Source organism: Nicotiana sylvestris, chromosome 6 (assembly GCF_000393655.2).
Source record: "Nicotiana sylvestris chromosome 6, ASM39365v2, whole genome shotgun sequence".
Lineage (NCBI taxonomy): Eukaryota > Viridiplantae > Streptophyta > Magnoliopsida > Solanales > Solanaceae > Nicotiana > Nicotiana sylvestris.
In genome coordinates, this window is record NC_091062.1 from 59419218 (window position 1) to 59436639 (window position 17422).

General features: G+C 36.3%; 2 protein-coding genes across 2 annotated transcripts; one reads left to right on the forward strand and one right to left on the reverse strand.

The window, feature by feature from the left end:
* Positions 1-2519: 2519 nt before the first annotated feature.
* On the reverse strand, positions 2520-9472 carry LOC104212585 (26S rRNA (cytosine-C(5))-methyltransferase NOP2B-like). Its single transcript, XM_009761887.2, has 18 exons — positions 9353-9472; positions 8695-8967; positions 8418-8593; positions 8271-8334; positions 8055-8188; positions 7869-7952; positions 7707-7781; positions 7502-7573; positions 7337-7410; positions 6455-6507; positions 5751-5860; positions 5416-5484; positions 5266-5340; positions 4499-4591; positions 4308-4387; positions 4124-4223; positions 3174-3508; positions 2520-3051 (listed from the first exon to the last, which is right to left on the reverse strand). Exons 2-18 carry the CDS (start codon positions 8960-8962, stop codon positions 2988-2990), a joined length of 1926 nt encoding a protein of 641 aa, XP_009760189.1. The 5' UTR covers positions 8963-8967; positions 9353-9472; the 3' UTR covers positions 2520-2987.
* Positions 9473-16613: 7141 nt separating this feature from the next.
* LOC104212586 (uncharacterized) lies at positions 16614-17180 on the forward strand. The gene has a single exon (XM_009761888.1). The coding sequence runs from the start codon at positions 16614-16616 to the stop codon at positions 17178-17180; it is 567 nt and encodes a 188-aa protein (XP_009760190.1).
* The last annotated feature ends 242 nt before the right edge of the window (positions 17181-17422 follow it).

The window sequence follows — 17422 nt, forward strand, 5'->3', positions numbered from 1 at the left end:
GATACGAAACATTATGGAACGATGCGTAACAACCATCCAAACAAGTTGTAAGAAAAGAACAAAAAAAAAAAGAATTTATGTAAAAGTGATGTGATGAATAAGATATATTTGACTTCCAGGTAAAAATAAAGTGATAATAAGAATTTTGTTAAGATAATATGATCTAATGTGCTCGAACAAGATAGATCACAATATGACATATTTAGTATTCTTTAATATCGACAGCGGAACGAAATACAAGTACCAAAATCAAGGGGTTAGATTGCTACAAATATATATTAAAAAGATTGGTTGTTCACTACGAGATTTGAACAATAATTTCATATCATGTTTCATAATTAAATTCTCATGTTATATAATTTTTATCTGAGAGGTTTATATTTTAAGGTTATTTTTACATGATTCAAACAACCTACATCGCAATTTGAAATGACTTGTCCGCGCATCGCGCGAGTACTGATACTAGTTACTTAATAAAGTCAAATAATACTATAGAAATCAAATCCAAATACTAAATCTCCAATCTTTGATCAAATCTCAAAAAGTCAACAAAAGTCAACTCTGGTCCATATGGTCAAAATCCGAGTCTAGGGGTAGATCCTCACTATCCATAAACCCACAAGTCCAAATATATAATTAGATTTAAAATCCGGGTCCAAAACAACCCTCAAATCTTTAAAATACACTATCTTAAGTTCATACCCCAAACTCCACTTTCTATACTTTAAATCCTTGGTTTAGGGGTTAAAATCCATGGAGAATCAATATATATAATCATATCCAGGAAGAAATCAACCCTTAAAATAATAGTAAAAAAAATCCCTTCCAAAATTGCCTCTTCTCGTGCTCTAAAACTCAAAATAATGAAAAAAGCAAAAATGTCAAAATATATCAAGCTGCCAGGCCTCCTGCATATGCGCTCCAAAACCGCGCATCTGCGAGCTCACTTTGCAGCCAAAGCCTCGCATCTTCAAGCTCTGATCCTCATGCTCCTTTCCTCTTCCGCGACCATCACACACGCATATATGAAAGCGCAGGTGCGACAAAACTCCATAGGCATGACTTCCCCATGCATGACCAACCTCCACAGGCGCGCAATCCACCTCGTAGGCGCGATCTCGCACCTGCGTACAACTAGCTGCAGGTGCGTCCAAGCTAAAAAAAAAACTTGGACCTTCGCTGATGCGAACCATACATTGCAGGTGCGACCTCTGCACCTTCCTCCGCAAGTGCGAGATGCACCAGCAACTAGAAAAGTTCCAGCAACACTAACATGGTCCGAAATAACCTCGAAACTCACTAAGTCTCCCGGTACCCATCCAATCATACCAACAAGTACAAATACATTATCCAAACTTATCCCAAAGCTCAAAACATCCAAAGTAACATCAAAATCAAGAATCGAAGATCAAAATCTATCTCTTAATTTCCAAACTTTCCAACTTCGCCAAATTCGTCCGAATCATACTTAAACATTCCGCAACCAAACTTTGCACCAATAAGTCTCGATGCCTTACCCAAACTTATCCCAAAGCTCAAATATCCAAAATAATATCAAAACCAAGAATCGGAGATCAAAATTCATCCCTTAACTTTCAAACTTTTCAACTTTGCCAATCACGTAAGAAGCATATTTAAACATTCCGGATTGCAACCAAACTTAGCACACAAGTTCATAACCATCATTGGGACCTATCCAAGGTCTCAAAACCACAATTGAAGTCCGATAATACCAAAGTCAACTATCGGTCAAATATACAAACTCTCCAATTCTTCAAATTACCAACTTTCGGCAAATAGAGTCAAAACCTCCTAGGAACCTCCAAATCCAAATCCGAACATACGCCTAAGTCTAAAAACACCATACGAAACTATTGGGACCATCAACTCACCAATCTAAGGTCGTCTACTCAAAAATCAATTCCTAGGTCGACTCTTACAACTTAAAATTCCAAAGATAGAACTAAGTGTTCCAGTTCACTCTCAAACCTTCACGAAACCGAACCAATCACTCCCTAAGTCACAAACATTCGCGAAGCAACAAATAGGGGAACGGGGCTCTAGTACATAAAACGACCGGCCAGGTCGTTTCATTGAACCAATCTCCTACCAGAACTAAAATTGGGTGACTTTATCCATCGAAACTTAGATAGATGGGAAGAGATCACTTGACTATTTGAGTAATTCTGCAAATCTGAATATCTTGAGATCGAATTCGTCTCCTACCCCAGCTCATTTTGGTGACAGAGATGAGATCTCATCAAAGCATCATAGCTTGATTCAATTGGTATTTATTATGAAGTAATCATGCAACTTTGATAGAGAAAGTACTCTTAGAACTAATCGAAAATATTTCTTGGCATGAGCAAGCGTATATAATGTATCATTTCTTGACTACAGCCTACTAATCCTTCGACATATTGAAGTAAACATTTGATCTGGATATATTACATTCCTAGTACTAGGCATTGTAAGAACAAGAAGCACGTGACTTCTTAGTAAAAAAACACATCATCAGCTTTGTCAAGACTCGAGAGAAATAAAATACATCTAAGGATTACAATAGACAGAATCTCTACCTGATGATTGAAAGTGATGACTGAATGAATACAAAGTACTTCCCCTTTATAATTTGCATTGCTCACTCCCAAAAAAAAAAAAAAAAAAAAGTGTAACATCAAATGCAGGATACAAAATTTTTGGATTCGTGCAACCTTGAATCCTAATTTCGTTTTTCTAAATCATACAACACATTTCCAACAGTCTTTATCTCAAAGTCATCAAGCAAAGGTGAAAATATTACCAAACTGGCTTGGCACCTGCTAATAGTGCCCAAGGTAAGCTTAACAACATTCACCTTTCTAAGACTTCAGAGAACATCTTAGTTATGTGTCCGCTTACATCATCTCTGAAAAAAGATATCCTCCGCATATAACAAACCTCCCATGCCGCAGCGGAAGTCATACCGATCTCCCTCTCCTTTTGTTTCAAGCTTTGTTCTTCATTGTTGCTTTTCGCTTTGCTTCCCTAAGAGCTTTCCTCTTCTCTTCCCTGTACAAATGTTTTAAGACAAGAATAGGTTATATGATCTGAAATTAAATCTCTGTTCTATTAGCACATCAGTATTTACCAAATCGTGATCGTGATCGTGATCGTGAAACTAAAAATTGTACCTAGTTTTTGCAATTTCCTCTCTAGGAGGGGGTTTCTTCTTTTCCCTCCTTTTTGTCGCCACCAATTGGTTTTCTGCCTTCCCATTTTTAGTTACACCACTGTTTTGTCCAACACCTTTCTTATCTGAATGCTTTTGGACATTCCTCTTCCTCTTTTTATCACCTGCCACTTCTTCATTATTCCCATTCTCTTTTGCAATCCCCTTCTGCTCCTTATGCTTGTCATCCCCTTCAGCCTTCTGCTGGTCACTGCTCTGAATAGTTTCAGCTTCTTGTGTTTCTTCAGATTGAAGCGACGATTTTGCAGCAGACTTTGAATTGCTCATCTTTTTCAACTGAGGAAAAAAAACAGGAGATATGGGGCAAAATGTTCTAAACTGAAACAGGGTAAATTGTTCTCAACTGAAACAAAATTGCAGCAACTCCAAAAAAGAACTGTTTCTAATCTTTCATTTGTTTTTAACAAATGTGACAATCCCACTTTATTTTTCAATCCCAAAAACAATAATCATTTCTACTTTTTTTTAGAAGTAAAGATTCATAATTATTCAATTTCCACAAGCTTAATGAAAAGATGAACTGTCTGTTTGACATGAATGAGGCTTGAGTTCTACGCACGAGTATAGCACCCTAAAAACTGAAGAGATACATACAGAACCGAGTGTGTATAGTGTTCAAAGAGATTTATTGCTTACGGGCAAAACTATACAAAACAAGCAGAACAAAAAGGGGGGAAATTATTTAGAAAAAAGAACACTATCAGAGGACAATTGGATGATACGACTAAGGCAGATAAGTAATGTGGCATGTTCTCTTGTACTTCACTTGGGGCTTTACTGTAATCAATTTTAAGAATAGACATAAATGGACAGTAAAGATAGGACTTTGAATCCTCAATTACAGCTCTCTCAACTTGACAGCACATGATATCAACAAATGATACAGCATACCTTGGCTACAAAGAATCCATCCATGTTGTGAACATGAGGATAGAATCGCCTAGTCTTGTCCAAAGATGTGTGGAAACGGTGCTGCCTAAAGCGAATAAATCTGGGACTCAAAAGCAGCTTTAATTAGTTGTAGAATTAAACAACCTTCTAAGTAAATGCACATAAACAACACAAGCTATTATACCCAGGCCTCCCAAAATCAAGTCCACATGGCACAAGTTTAACATCTCTCTTCTTAAGTGCATAGTCTATAACTGCTTCATTCTGCAATAATCGAGTTAACCAAAATAAGTAGAAATTGACAAGCATACAATCACTTAGAAGAAAGGTACCCTTTTTTTGAAGATTTATTTAGATATATGTTTAAAAAAATACCTCGTCAACCATAATGGAGCAGGTAGAATACACTATGTATCCACCTGATTTTGAGTTGGCATCAACCATGTCAATTGCTGCAAGTATCAGTTCCTGCAAATGTTGACAGATGAAAAAGGTTTCTCATAAGCAAGTAGGCAAAACAATATGTGAAACGGGGGAATATAAGATAAACAACACATTATGGAGCAAAATTAACAAGATGAACCCTCCAACACTCTCCTGCTTTGGGAGGGTACAGATAATAACACCCAAAAAAAAGGCAAACAAGGCAACTAGAATTGCAATATCTGTCCCCTATATTGCAACAAATAAGATCAATGAAATCAATCATTAGAAACAAAGAAGAAAAAATGTTCAAGTCTTCTTGCAACTTAGTCTCTCTCCAAAACTACAGATTTTCAGAACCAGTATTTTCTAACAGCCCGAGAAGTCAGATGCTGGCAATATACTTAATTTAAATTTTTTTTTTTATCAAGCTGGCAGTATACTTTATTTTTTAATGAGTGATCAAAGATTTTATAAATGCTTGCGCACTAAGCCAGTGGAACAAAAACATAACTACAAATTGGAAAAATCCCCAGTTGTGCAAATACCAAGCAGGAATATACTTTATACAGGTTCTCTTATGAAGCATGACAAGCTCTCGAGTATACAACCAGTTCATGGAAATTATCATGATATCCTTCTACAGCGCAAAATGATTGAAAGTTTACAAATATGAATAACACAATATCACCAAATTTACACGTCAAAATCATTTATACCTTCTGCAGCTGTGAGCAATTTTGTATATCAGCAGCATTTTTGGAAGTTTTAACAGACTCATCCTTGGAGATTACCTGCAAAACACATGAAATTCATAAGATTAAATATGATTGCAGACAAGCATTAACATCAAAACATTACCCACATACCCCAGTGCCACTGCAGGGAGCATCCAGCAAAATCCTATCAGCAGTATTCTGACCCAAAACTTTAGGCAGCTGAAATGATTCCCAGACAAGGTTTTAGTATTAGATCACAGGACTTTGTCATCACTATGTAAACCAAGAAACAGATGGACACAAAGACAACAAATCTTTGTTAGATCAGTGGATGTTGCTCCATGAAATTAGTGTAGAGCTACTTCAAATGAGTGCTCGTAATGGGCAAGGTTGAACAACACTGTCCAATAAGAAATATAAAGGCATATAAAAATAGAAGTGCAGTAAGTTCCAAAGGAAAGATTGCAAAATAGTCCAATTCTAACCTCTCTTCCATCATAGTTACACACAATGGTGTTTGTTACCCCCATACGATGTAAATTAGCAGCGAGCGATTTAAGCCTTGACTCCTTCATCTCATTTGCATAAATAATACCTAGTTTCCAAGGTGAAATATGTCAGTGTCGTGCAGACCAACTGAAATGGCAAACGCTATTAATCAATAATTTAGAACATAGGGTTATACTTGCAAATAACTCCAAAAGCAGAACCAGGGTAAAGAGAGAAGTTAAAAAATAATATATCATGGCAAATATTGTTATATCACAAAAGCTTATGACAAACAACAGGAAGTATATAATGCACATCAGGAAAAGATATTCATTCAATATAATCTATTTTTGAGAAACCAACAAAAATCTGAAGAAATTCACTAGAGCAAGCAAACAGATTGGCAACTCAGGTTAACATAAACTACTTTGACTATGAATGATGTACATGAGCGCATCGTAAAACAGAACAAAAGCATCTAGTAAATGTTGGTTCGCTGCATTAGAAATTAGAAGAACAAGAAATTGAAAACAATGAGTTTTTGAATTAAGGAAATGGAGAAAATGAATATTGACACATGGGCAGCAAAATGTATTTAAAATTCATTCACCCATCGGTATCCATAAACTATTGATGCATTATGGAGTAAATGGACTTCTGCACAAGAATACAACACGATTAACTGCAAATGAATACATACCACTATTTTTCATCAGCGCAGCAACATAAGTTGTTTTGCCTCCAGGAGCAGCACTGCACCATGTAAAAATTGCCCACTTTAGAAGCACAAAAGTTAACAAAAGAATACCACTTTCTGCTTACTGAACTAACAATTAAAACAACAACGACCCAGTAAAATCCCACTAGTGGGGTCTGGGGAGGGTAGTGTGTACGCAGACCTTACCCCTACTCTACTCCCTCACCCCGCCCCGAGGGAGTAGAGAGGTTGTTTCCGAAAGACCCTCGGCTCAAGAAGACGAAAAGATTGAACTAACAATTAAAAGTTTGCAGAAACTGTTTTACCTGCTCTCTCAAAAGAAAAGATATCAAAAATGCACAACTTGAACCTAAAACGGACAAAACGATATCCAAGACAAAGTTGCTGATTTAACAAAGGTTGTAGCTTAGTGGTCAACGAAGTGGGTTGAGAACCATGAGGTCTCTGGTTCAAATCCTAGCGAGGGAAAAACATAAGGTGATTTCTTCCCATCTGTCCAAGCCTTAGTGAATAGAGTTACCCGGTACATGTGCTGGAGGGAGGTAGCAGGTACCCCGTGGAATTAATAGAGGTGCGTGCAAGCTGGCCCCGACACCACGGTTATCAAACAAAGAAGAAGGAGAAATTACAAGTGAAAGAGGAAAAGAAGATGCTTTATTTCTTCAATAAGCTTTTTCCTACACTATCCAAATATGCACCGGACAACTCTTTCAGCAATCAAACTTGATAATTCTTACTGATACACAAAAAAGGATCAAAACATAATAAATCATAAAAGGTCTCAGTTCAAAACTAACTGAATAGTAAAAAGTTCAATGACAGACAATTGAAGAAAATATTTTTTACACAAAATTATTTACTTACGCCATATCAACAACACGCTCATTCTCCTGAGGGGCAAGGGCCATTACGGGCAGAAAAGAGCTCGCACTTTGGAGCTGTAAGCAAGTTATTTTGTTAAAAATAAGCATGACAGTTGAATACTAAGAGCAAAGCCACATTTTAAAGTGTAATGTCAGGATTGGATACCATGTAATGACCAGCCATATACTCAGGAGTGGCACCAACTGGTACTTGAGAATCGTACACAACTAGTCCAACCTACAAAGTCAAAAATTCATATGCTGAAGTAAGCAAGGATACATATGAAAATAAGAAATAACAGATCCAAATTGACACTGAAATAATGGGTCAACCCAAAGAAAAGACAGAGAATCACAGTTAATCCTCGTACCTTTGACCATTTGCTTAACGGGTCCAAATTGACACCTCTGTTCAGAAGAACACCAGCCAAATCCCGTCTGCGAGTCTGAAATCCCATCACAGCAATACACTATGAGTCGGCCATCAGAGCGACAAAAGGTAAGGATAGAAAAGAGGCAGAGAAAGACATGACCTTTAAAGTGTTTGTCCGTAGAGAAATCGGGCGGGGCTTTTCAAATGCTTCAATAAGTTCAATCAGCTCAACAGGGGGAAACATCTGCAGTAAGGTCAATCATCCACATTGAAATAACAAAATGCAACTTGAAAAGGGAAAGAACGAAAGGGTGCAGAGTCTAGACTACTTTGAGCTACAAATTACCTCCACTAACACCTCAATCAGAAAATCATTGTATCCATAATATGAACCCAAGTCCCTTTTAAGTTGATCAACATAATCCTTCCGTGTCACACCCTCTTGCCTCAATGTTTTAAAATTTGAAAGCACTCGAACAACTGCATTTATATTTGAATGATAAACTTACCTCTGAGAAGAAAAAATAATTTGGGAAGGGAAGATGAAGGAGAAGAAACTCACTCTCTTTTATCCTCCTTTGGAGATTAGAGAGATCCGGGGGTCTATGTGTTTCTTCTTCAAGCTCCTAAATTATACGATGACATATTCAGCATTCACATATGTTTGACAAGCCAAACCTCTAATCAAGAACTTGAACATTAAGCAAACCTCGGTTGTTGGCAGTCTGAACTCATCAGCTTCTTCCTTAATATTAAGCTGCAATTCTGCTTCAGCGTCCTCCTTCACTCTTTCCGTTTCTTCATCAATAGCTTTTGACTTCCTTACAAGATCAGTATCATCTGCATCTGAATCAGAATCTACATCCGAATCTGCTGAACCATCGTCTGCAGCAGAAATGACAAAACAAACAAGAATGGCTAGTGAGTCATAAATCTTGGTAAGATGGCAAAAATTAGAAAACCAATGCACTAAGTCAGTAGAGTACCAGCATCACCACTTGCTAATATATCAGCAGCAAAGGGGTCGTCCAAGTCAGAAGACATGTCAGAATCTGAGTTCATTTCCTGTTGTTCTTCATCACCAAAACCTCCATCATCTTCTTCAAAATCCCCATCTGTTCCTTCACCGTCACTAATAAAAAGATCTTCCTTTTCAAGTGGCTTAGGTGGCAGAGGTTCCTTCTTTTGCTTCTTCTTGGTAGGGGGTTTTCCTAATTTAGAACCCGCTTTCTTACCGAGTTTGGGACCAGCCATTTAAACTACAAATAAAAATAGCAACACTTTTAGAAGATGGTATACAAGCATCCTATTTAAATCCAAAAACAAGCATAGTTTCACCCATTCCTACAAGATACGGTAAAAAGGCAATAGTACTCCAAGATTCAAGCTTTATAACATTCTACCGGTAGAAGGAGCACAAGTCACAGCACATGTAAAAAAATCCAGGTTTTATCAGAAGTACAAACTTCTCACGAAAACTTGTACCACAAAGAAAATCAACAAAATCATATTCTACAATCTACAGTACTTAAATTTTCAATGAAATGCTTAGTACATATATTTAGCCTACACAAAAACAATTTTCAGCATATGGGTACAAAGTAAAAAACAACCTAGTACTGCACGAAAAATAGAGAAACTTACTGAAACAGAAACGACGAGAAAGGAAGAAGTTGTTTATTGAAATACTTCTTTCTACAAGAACCAGTCTTTCTTGTAAAGAGAGAGAGAAAAAAAGAGAGCAGCGAGGGAGAGAGGTTTTAGGTTATTTCAGGTTTAGAAAAATTAACGCAAAGTATTTGTATTTATTTACACTAAAGTCCCTCGTTTAACTAGCATATTATTGCTAAGGTCTTGAACTTCTGCAGAAAATTCATTTAGTCCCTCTAATCTTATGTTTGGAGTTTCTTTTTCCTTTCGTCTTTCTTTTATGCTTAGGTTAAAGGTCTTTCCTCATCTTTTTCATTTGGTTTGGACCTCTGTTTTAAAAGGCAGAATTGAGACTCGTTCAGGGGCGGAGCACTCGTAAAATGCCCCTGGGCTTATGTGTGGGGCTTAGTTCCATGAGACTTACGTCTCGACCATCGGGGCTTACGTCCCAGACACGCCCAACGCCTAGCGTTCTGGGCTCACCTAATAGAACTTTATGCAATTGTATGTAACTAACCTTGTAAATTCTCAAATTTTCTAAATAAATCATTGACTATTCAAAATTATTTTTTTCTTAAGCATAAATCATTAAGTTGAGAGTATTTTATGTCATAATTAAAATAAAAATTATTGCATGTTATCCATTAAGACTGCTATAATAGTTAATTTTAAATAAAGCTTTCATTTAAAATGTATTTATTTATTAACTTTTGTTATGTCTTTACTATATAATAGTCCAATTTTTTATATTTATTTTTTTAAATATTATTTTTTTCACGTTTTCGAGATACAATACGTATTAATTTAATAGCTCATTATTAGCTAGTAACTATTTACAAATTAATAATTAGTTAGCATGGTATTGTATGGTGAATTATGTGTCACTTTATTAATTTGTTGAAACTTAAAAATAAATGATGCTAGAGAATCATATTTAAATTGTAAATTATATTTTTATATAAATTCTCTTTCAATAAAAAGAGTATTTTAAGAAAAATATCAAATTATAATATCGAAATTCTTTCAAGACTTATTACTCCTTAAGAGATACATATAAGATTTCTTTATCGAATACTTTACTTTTGATATTTGAGTTGTAACGACGTTGCAGCTAATTTACGTATTATGATATATGTCATACTTTTCGTATTATTCATAGTTGAATTATAATTTATAAATATTTTAAATATATTATGTGTTATAATTTTGTGATTTTAATGTAATTTTTATAATTATTTTTTTATTTTATACTATCTTAAAATTCTTAAAATTAGTAAAATTTAAAGATCTGTGAGACTTATGCCCCATGTCCCAGGGCTTACGCCTCGCCTCGTCAGAGGTAAAACGCTTCGCCTCATGCCCCGCCTTTTAAAAAATTAGTTTGGAGTATGAGGTAGGTCTTTTTTTCTCAAAATTGCACTCTATAGTTTAACTTAATATCTTTAAAATTAAATTTTCAAAATTTAGTGTTAGAGTAAATTTTAACGTTTATTAATCACATGAATAATTTTTACAAGTTTATAATAAAGTAAAACATGATGCTTGAATCAAATTGTCAATGGCTAATCTAAGTGACGAGAAAAAGAGAAAAATAATATTTAATTTTAAAATGTACTTAAATTTTTTATAGCTATCTATAATACGTAATCTTTTTTAGATAAACTATAGTTTGGTATTGGTCTTAAAATTTATAAGAACAATTAAACTAAATAGATGCACATATATAATCCATGTAAAAGATGTGTATAACTATATAATCTATGTATACCAGGCTAGAAACGGTGAACAGTTAATCACACCTGCTGCTTATATAAAGATTCCAAATTATAAACCTATTTGATTTGGATTATTTTGCTTGATTAAACTGTTTCTTAAAATTAAATTAATTTTTTTAATTAGATTAGTGCTTGCTATTACATAAAAACATATGCAACTTAGTTAATATTTTTTCTAATAATAATGATTAATACAAATCAATATGCTTATAATTTTTTACGTAAATAATCATGTTCGTTCATAATCCAAACCAAATAGGACAATTACATGTGTTTGAAATAGTTTACCAAAATGCATAATCATTACTTATTGAACAACATCCTCTCCTTGAATTTTTGCTCGTTAGTTGAGTACATTTGTTCTGTAATTAGATGTTTATTTATAAATTGTATCGATTAAGTAAGTATCATATATTTGTATAGAGTATACAACTAGATTATCCAAAATTTTACTCTTGAATGAAGAGAGGGGATAGAACTAGATTAAGATTTGGAGCACTTCGAGAATCAACGTGATTTTAGGTATTGTAGGTATATTAAGCTCAGGGAGGTTAAGGGAGCTATGCGCAAGATGAGTAGGGGGAAAGCAACCAGGTCATATGAGATTCTGGTTCAATTTTAGAAAAATACGAGTAGAGCAGGTTTGGAATGGATTACCAGGTTATTTAACATTATATTTAGTACGGCAAAAATTCCTAAAGTATAGAGGTAGAGTACGATAATTCCATTGTACAAGAACAAGGGTGATATTCAAAATTATAACAACTATATGGGCATCAAGTTGCTAATACACACTATGAAAGTTTGGGAGAGGGTGGTGGAGATGCGGGTGAGGTGGAACATGTCTATTTTCGAGAATCGGTTCGAATTCATGTCGGGCGATCAACCACATAAGACATCCATCTTGTGAGGAGGTTAGTGGAGCAGTATAGGGAGGGGAAGAAGAATTTGCATATGGTGTTTATTGATCTAGAAAAAAACATAAGACAAAGTCCCAAGGAAGGTTTTTATGAAAATATTTGGAGGTTAAGGTGTACATATAGCATACATTAGGGCGATTAACGATATGTATGATGGAACCAAGACCCGATTTAGGATAATAGTAAGAGACTCAGGACATTTCCCTGTCGTGATGGGGTTATGATAAGTATGATTTTAACCACTTATTACAACCTTCTTGTTATAGTTTTAGCCCGATTTTAATAATTTTTGTCTCCAATCTAATGAAAATGGTTGAATTGTAGGTGTGCTGGAGAATGTGAGCTCAATAAAGAAAAATAATTCAAAAAGGAGAGGATCTAGCCAAGTTCAGCAAAGAGGAGAAATGCTAAGAAAAGTGTACTTTGCAGAATTCCATCTGCGACCGCAAAAGCAAGTGCGGTCTGCAGAAGATGAAATGCGGCCGCAAAAGAAGAACTAGAGCTTCAGGGATTTTTGGCAGAAGTGCAATCCGTAGGCTATAATGGGTGTTCGCACTTGGTATGCAAAATAGGTTCGCACTGACAAAGCCTGAAAGATTAGAAAATGTGCAATCGAACAAGTCTGAAGCCTCATCACATGTGGCCCGCAACAATTCATGTGCAGCCGCAGAAGTTGAAGTGCGGTTGCAGAAGCTAAAGTACGGTCGCAGAACTCTTCCAACTGAAAGCACCCGCAACATTAACCCAGCAAAGTGTGGACCGCAGAAGTTAAAGTACGGCCGCAAAACCCTCCAAATAGTATTTTTGTCAAAAATTTGGAGCACTATAAAAAATTGTGTATCACTTTTTTAGGCATCTTTTCATATTGTAGTGATAAGTGTGGATTTTAACCACTTATTAGTACCTTTTTACTTTAGTTTTTAGCCCGAAAATAATGATTTTTGTCTTCAAATCTAATTAAAATGGGTAAATTGTAGGTGTGTTGGAGAATATAAGCTCAATGAAGAAATCCAACTCAAAGAGGAAATGTTTCATGTAAGATCAGTCAAAAGGAAAAATACAAGAACAGTGTAGTCCGTAGAATTTTATCTGCGGCCGTAAAAGTAAATGTGTCCCGCAGAAAATGACATGCAGTCGCAGACAAAATCTAGAGCTTCAAGGATTTTTGACAGAACTGCGGTTCGCAAACCAAGGTAGCACTTGAGGTTCGCGCTGACTAGCCTAAAAGATCAGAGAAGATGCAATTAAACAAAATCCAAAACTGTCTCAAAGTGCGGTCCGTAGCAATTTAGTGCAACCGCAGAAGCTGAAGCACGGCCGCAGAAGCTAATGTGCACCGGAGAACTCCTCCAACTGAAAGCACTTGCAACAGTAACCTACCAAAGTATGGACTACAGATGATAAAGCGCGGCCGTAGAACCCTCCGAAGGGTATTTTTGTCAGTAATTTCGGAGCACTAAATAGACATGAAATACTTTTTTAGGGCATCTTTCTGTGTTGTACCAGCAGCTGGTAGTTATTCTTAGCTATTTGGGAAAAATTTGAGCTACAATTAGAGATGATCAATCACTTTTCCATTTTAATTTAGTTTTATGTTTTCAATTTCTTCTTCTTTTCAATTTTCTATGTCAATAGCTATAAGTAGCTAGATTTTATCTAGGGTTGTGATCCAACCCTAGTGTATAAACCTTATGGATGTTTAATATTAATACTTGCTATTGATTGGATGAGTTTTATTTAGCCTTATTATGTTTATAGTTAGAATTAATGGTTGCAAACGTTGATTCATGCCTATTTGGCTTTGTTCTTACTTGAGAAAGAGGAATTTAGTCTAGGAATACTGGGCTAACAAGAAAGTGAACTAGTTGAAGTATCAATTAGTTTAATTAAAGGTTTTGAACTAGAGATAGGGATAATCTAAATTGGACTCATGTTTAATTGTTTTGATTGCTACCCATTTGGATTTGTGAGAGCCAATTTGGGCATAATCACTCTTTAACCAAGAGGTATTGAGTGGTACTTGTGTATTGGGAGTCATAACAAACCCTGATCTACTAAGCAAGTATAAATTCACTCTACCCATTAGGTTTCACCTAGGTTAAGGTTACAATCCTTGGTCTTTCTCTATTTGATAAAAACTTCAAAAATATTTCAATCGTTACTTGTTAATTAGTTACTTAAATTTCTTAGTAGTTTAATTTAGAAGAAATACCGCCCACTTTTGTTTGGAAGCTAAATCTAGCTACTTCGAGTTTCTTCCTTAAGTATTTACCTTAACACCCATTTTAAACTCCTTGTAGATTCGACCCCGACTCGCATTGGGTTTATTATTGTAACGATCGTTTCATATTCCTTAATTGGGTGTGAATTGGACGTGATCAATTTTTGGCCCTTGCCGGGGAGTTTATGGTAGTAGCTATATACTTGAGTTTGTTTCTTGAAGTATCTTCTTTAGCTTTCGTGATTATTAGTTGTTGAAGTGATTGTAAGTTCCAAATGGCGAACAACGAACTTGGAAACATACCATTATGAGAGGTGGATGGCGAAGAGGAACAACTTGATGAAATACCACAAGTTCCACAACAAAACCGACGAGGCCGTGGGCAACAAGACAATGTGTCTCTAGCTCCACCATCTCCACAACCACAAGCGGTGCAACATCGATTTTGTCCAATAAAGGATATACAAGTGACATAGTCCCCCCTTGTATTAGGGCGGAAAACTTTCAAATTACTAATGTGATGCTCACTTTGCTCTAGCAACGGGGCTATTTCACCAGAACGCCGACTCAAAATGCTTACAAGCATTTGTAAGGTTTTATGGATACATGTTGGGGAAGCAAGCAAACAAATATTTCGGAAAATGCTTTGCGGTTAAGGCTTTTTCCCTTCTCACTAAGGAGTAAGGCTTTGGATTGGTTGGAATGCTTGTCTAATCATTATATTCATACATGGGATGAATTGGCGACGAAGTTTATTTCGAAGTTCTTCTCTCCCGGCATATGGCAACTCTACAGGATGAAATATTAGCTTTCAAGCAACAACCCAATGAACCTTTGCATGAAATTTAAGGGCGGTATCAGACAATGGTAAAGAAGTGCTTGAACAATGATATGACCGACAACATGATCCAACAAACTTTTTACCGTGGTATCAATACCACGAATCAATGTATGGTCAGTCAATTAGCTGGAGGCAATTTCATGACAACACCATATGCGGAGGCATGTGAGATTCTTGATGAGATGGCGGAAACTTCTTCGGCTTGGCAATCCCTAGCTAATGTTCCCCAAGGTGATCCCAATATGATCTATCTTCATAAAGAATTGCAAGACCATGGGAAAGCTATTGCCGAATTGACCACAATTATGACTCAATTCGCGAAGGCTCAACTTTATCAAACTCAAGCTCCTAAGCAAGTTCATGCTATGGAAGGAGTGAATGTCTTGGCCAACAAGAAGAGGACTAAAAGTCCCAATTTCAATCCCGTGTGAAGCATTATGCACATGATGATGGTAGATATGACCAAGATGACTCTTACCAAGAGCAAGAATAAGAGGTACAATTTGTGACCAATTACCAGGGGCAGTAGATCAATTTTTAAGGCGCCAATCAAAATCAATGGCATTCTCAAAATAACAAAGGCAATTGGGATTGTAACAACCAAGGGAATTGGCATAACAATAAAAATAACAACCAAGGGAATTGGCATAACAATAATAATAACAACCAAGGGAATTGGGGAAGCAACAATCAAAGAAATTGGGAAAACAATAATAATCATGCAAATCGAAGTTCGGATTTTCAAAGACCCCCAATGTACCAACAACCGAGCAACCCACCTCCTTATCATTCCCATGGTTTAAGTTCTTCAAGCAATGAAATGGGTCGTATTGAGAACATGTTCATGTAAATGATGGAATGAACCACAGATTCAGATGCCTCACTTGCCTTACGCACCACATCAATCCGTAATCTTGAAGTTCAAATGGGGAAAAGTTCTCAATCTCTTAATACTCATCCTAATGGTTCATTACCAAGTGACACGGTAGTTAACTCAAAGAGTGGTAACAATATAGGAAATGCTATGACGATTATCACAAGAAGTAGAAGAGGCAGGAATGCACCTATCTCAAATGAAAAGCAACATATGGATGATGACCAAGTGATCCAAGAGGAAAAAATCCCTAAAAATGATGTTCAAGTACATGATGATGTTCAGATTGATATTGATGATAGTGTGGAGGAGACCCGAGAAAAGGTGAACCCGTATAGGGAACACATCATTGACATATTGGATCCGGCAGTGCAAAAAGCTAAGGCACCCTTGCCAAAGCCCCAACCTCCTTACCCTCAAAGGCTTACCAAGCAAAATGGTAAAAATCAATTCAAGAATTTCATTCATATGATGAAAGGTCTCTCTATTAATGTGTCATTGGTAGAAACTTTGGAACAAATGCCTGGTTATGCCAAGTTTATGAAAGATCTTATGACCAAGAAGAGGTCGATAAATTTTTAAACAATCAAGGTCACTCATCAAGTGAGTGCAATTGTTCATTTCATGGCTCCTAATTTGGAGGATCTCATTGCTTTTACAATTCCTTGTACTATTGGAAGTGCCGATTTTGCTAAACTTCTTTGTGATATTGGGGCTAGTATCAATTTGATGTCCTATTTGGTGTTCAAAACTTTAGGAATTGGGAAATCGAGACCCACTTTTATGAGGTTGCAAATGGTCGATTGCATAATGAAGCGACCTTTGGGAGTGATTGGGTATGTATTGGTCCAAGTTGATAAATTTATTCTTCCGACGGACTTTGTGATTCTAGATTATGAGGTTGATTATGAAGTGCCTATCATTCTTGGGAGGCCTTTCCTTGCCACGGGAAAGGCCCTTTGTGATGTTGAAGCTGGAGAATTCACTTTCCGAGTTGGTGATGAACAAGTGTTATTACATGTATGCAAGTCCATGCATCAACCAAATAGCAATGAGGTGTGCTCTTTAGTGGACTTGGTGACCGATGTCATTATTGATGACATAAGTGCTACAATTAATGTTATGACATGTTTGAAGTCCTTTTGCTCAACTTTGACGGCGATAAGATGGATGGTTTCATGGAGTGTGTAAATTCATTACAAGGAATAGGGTCTTACAAAGACACGAGCCAGTAAGAAGTCAGTTGACTCACTCTGAGTTGAGGTGACTAGGATAGCTGAGGCCGACAACTTGTCGTTTGACATGCTGATAGACCCCACCTAGCTGCGAACCGTAGTTGGAATTCTAAGATCGCAGATTTGAGTCCACATTGTCCTTTAGAGATTTCTCTCTAAAGGTTTGATACATCTGTGTAGAAGTGCGACTGTACTTGG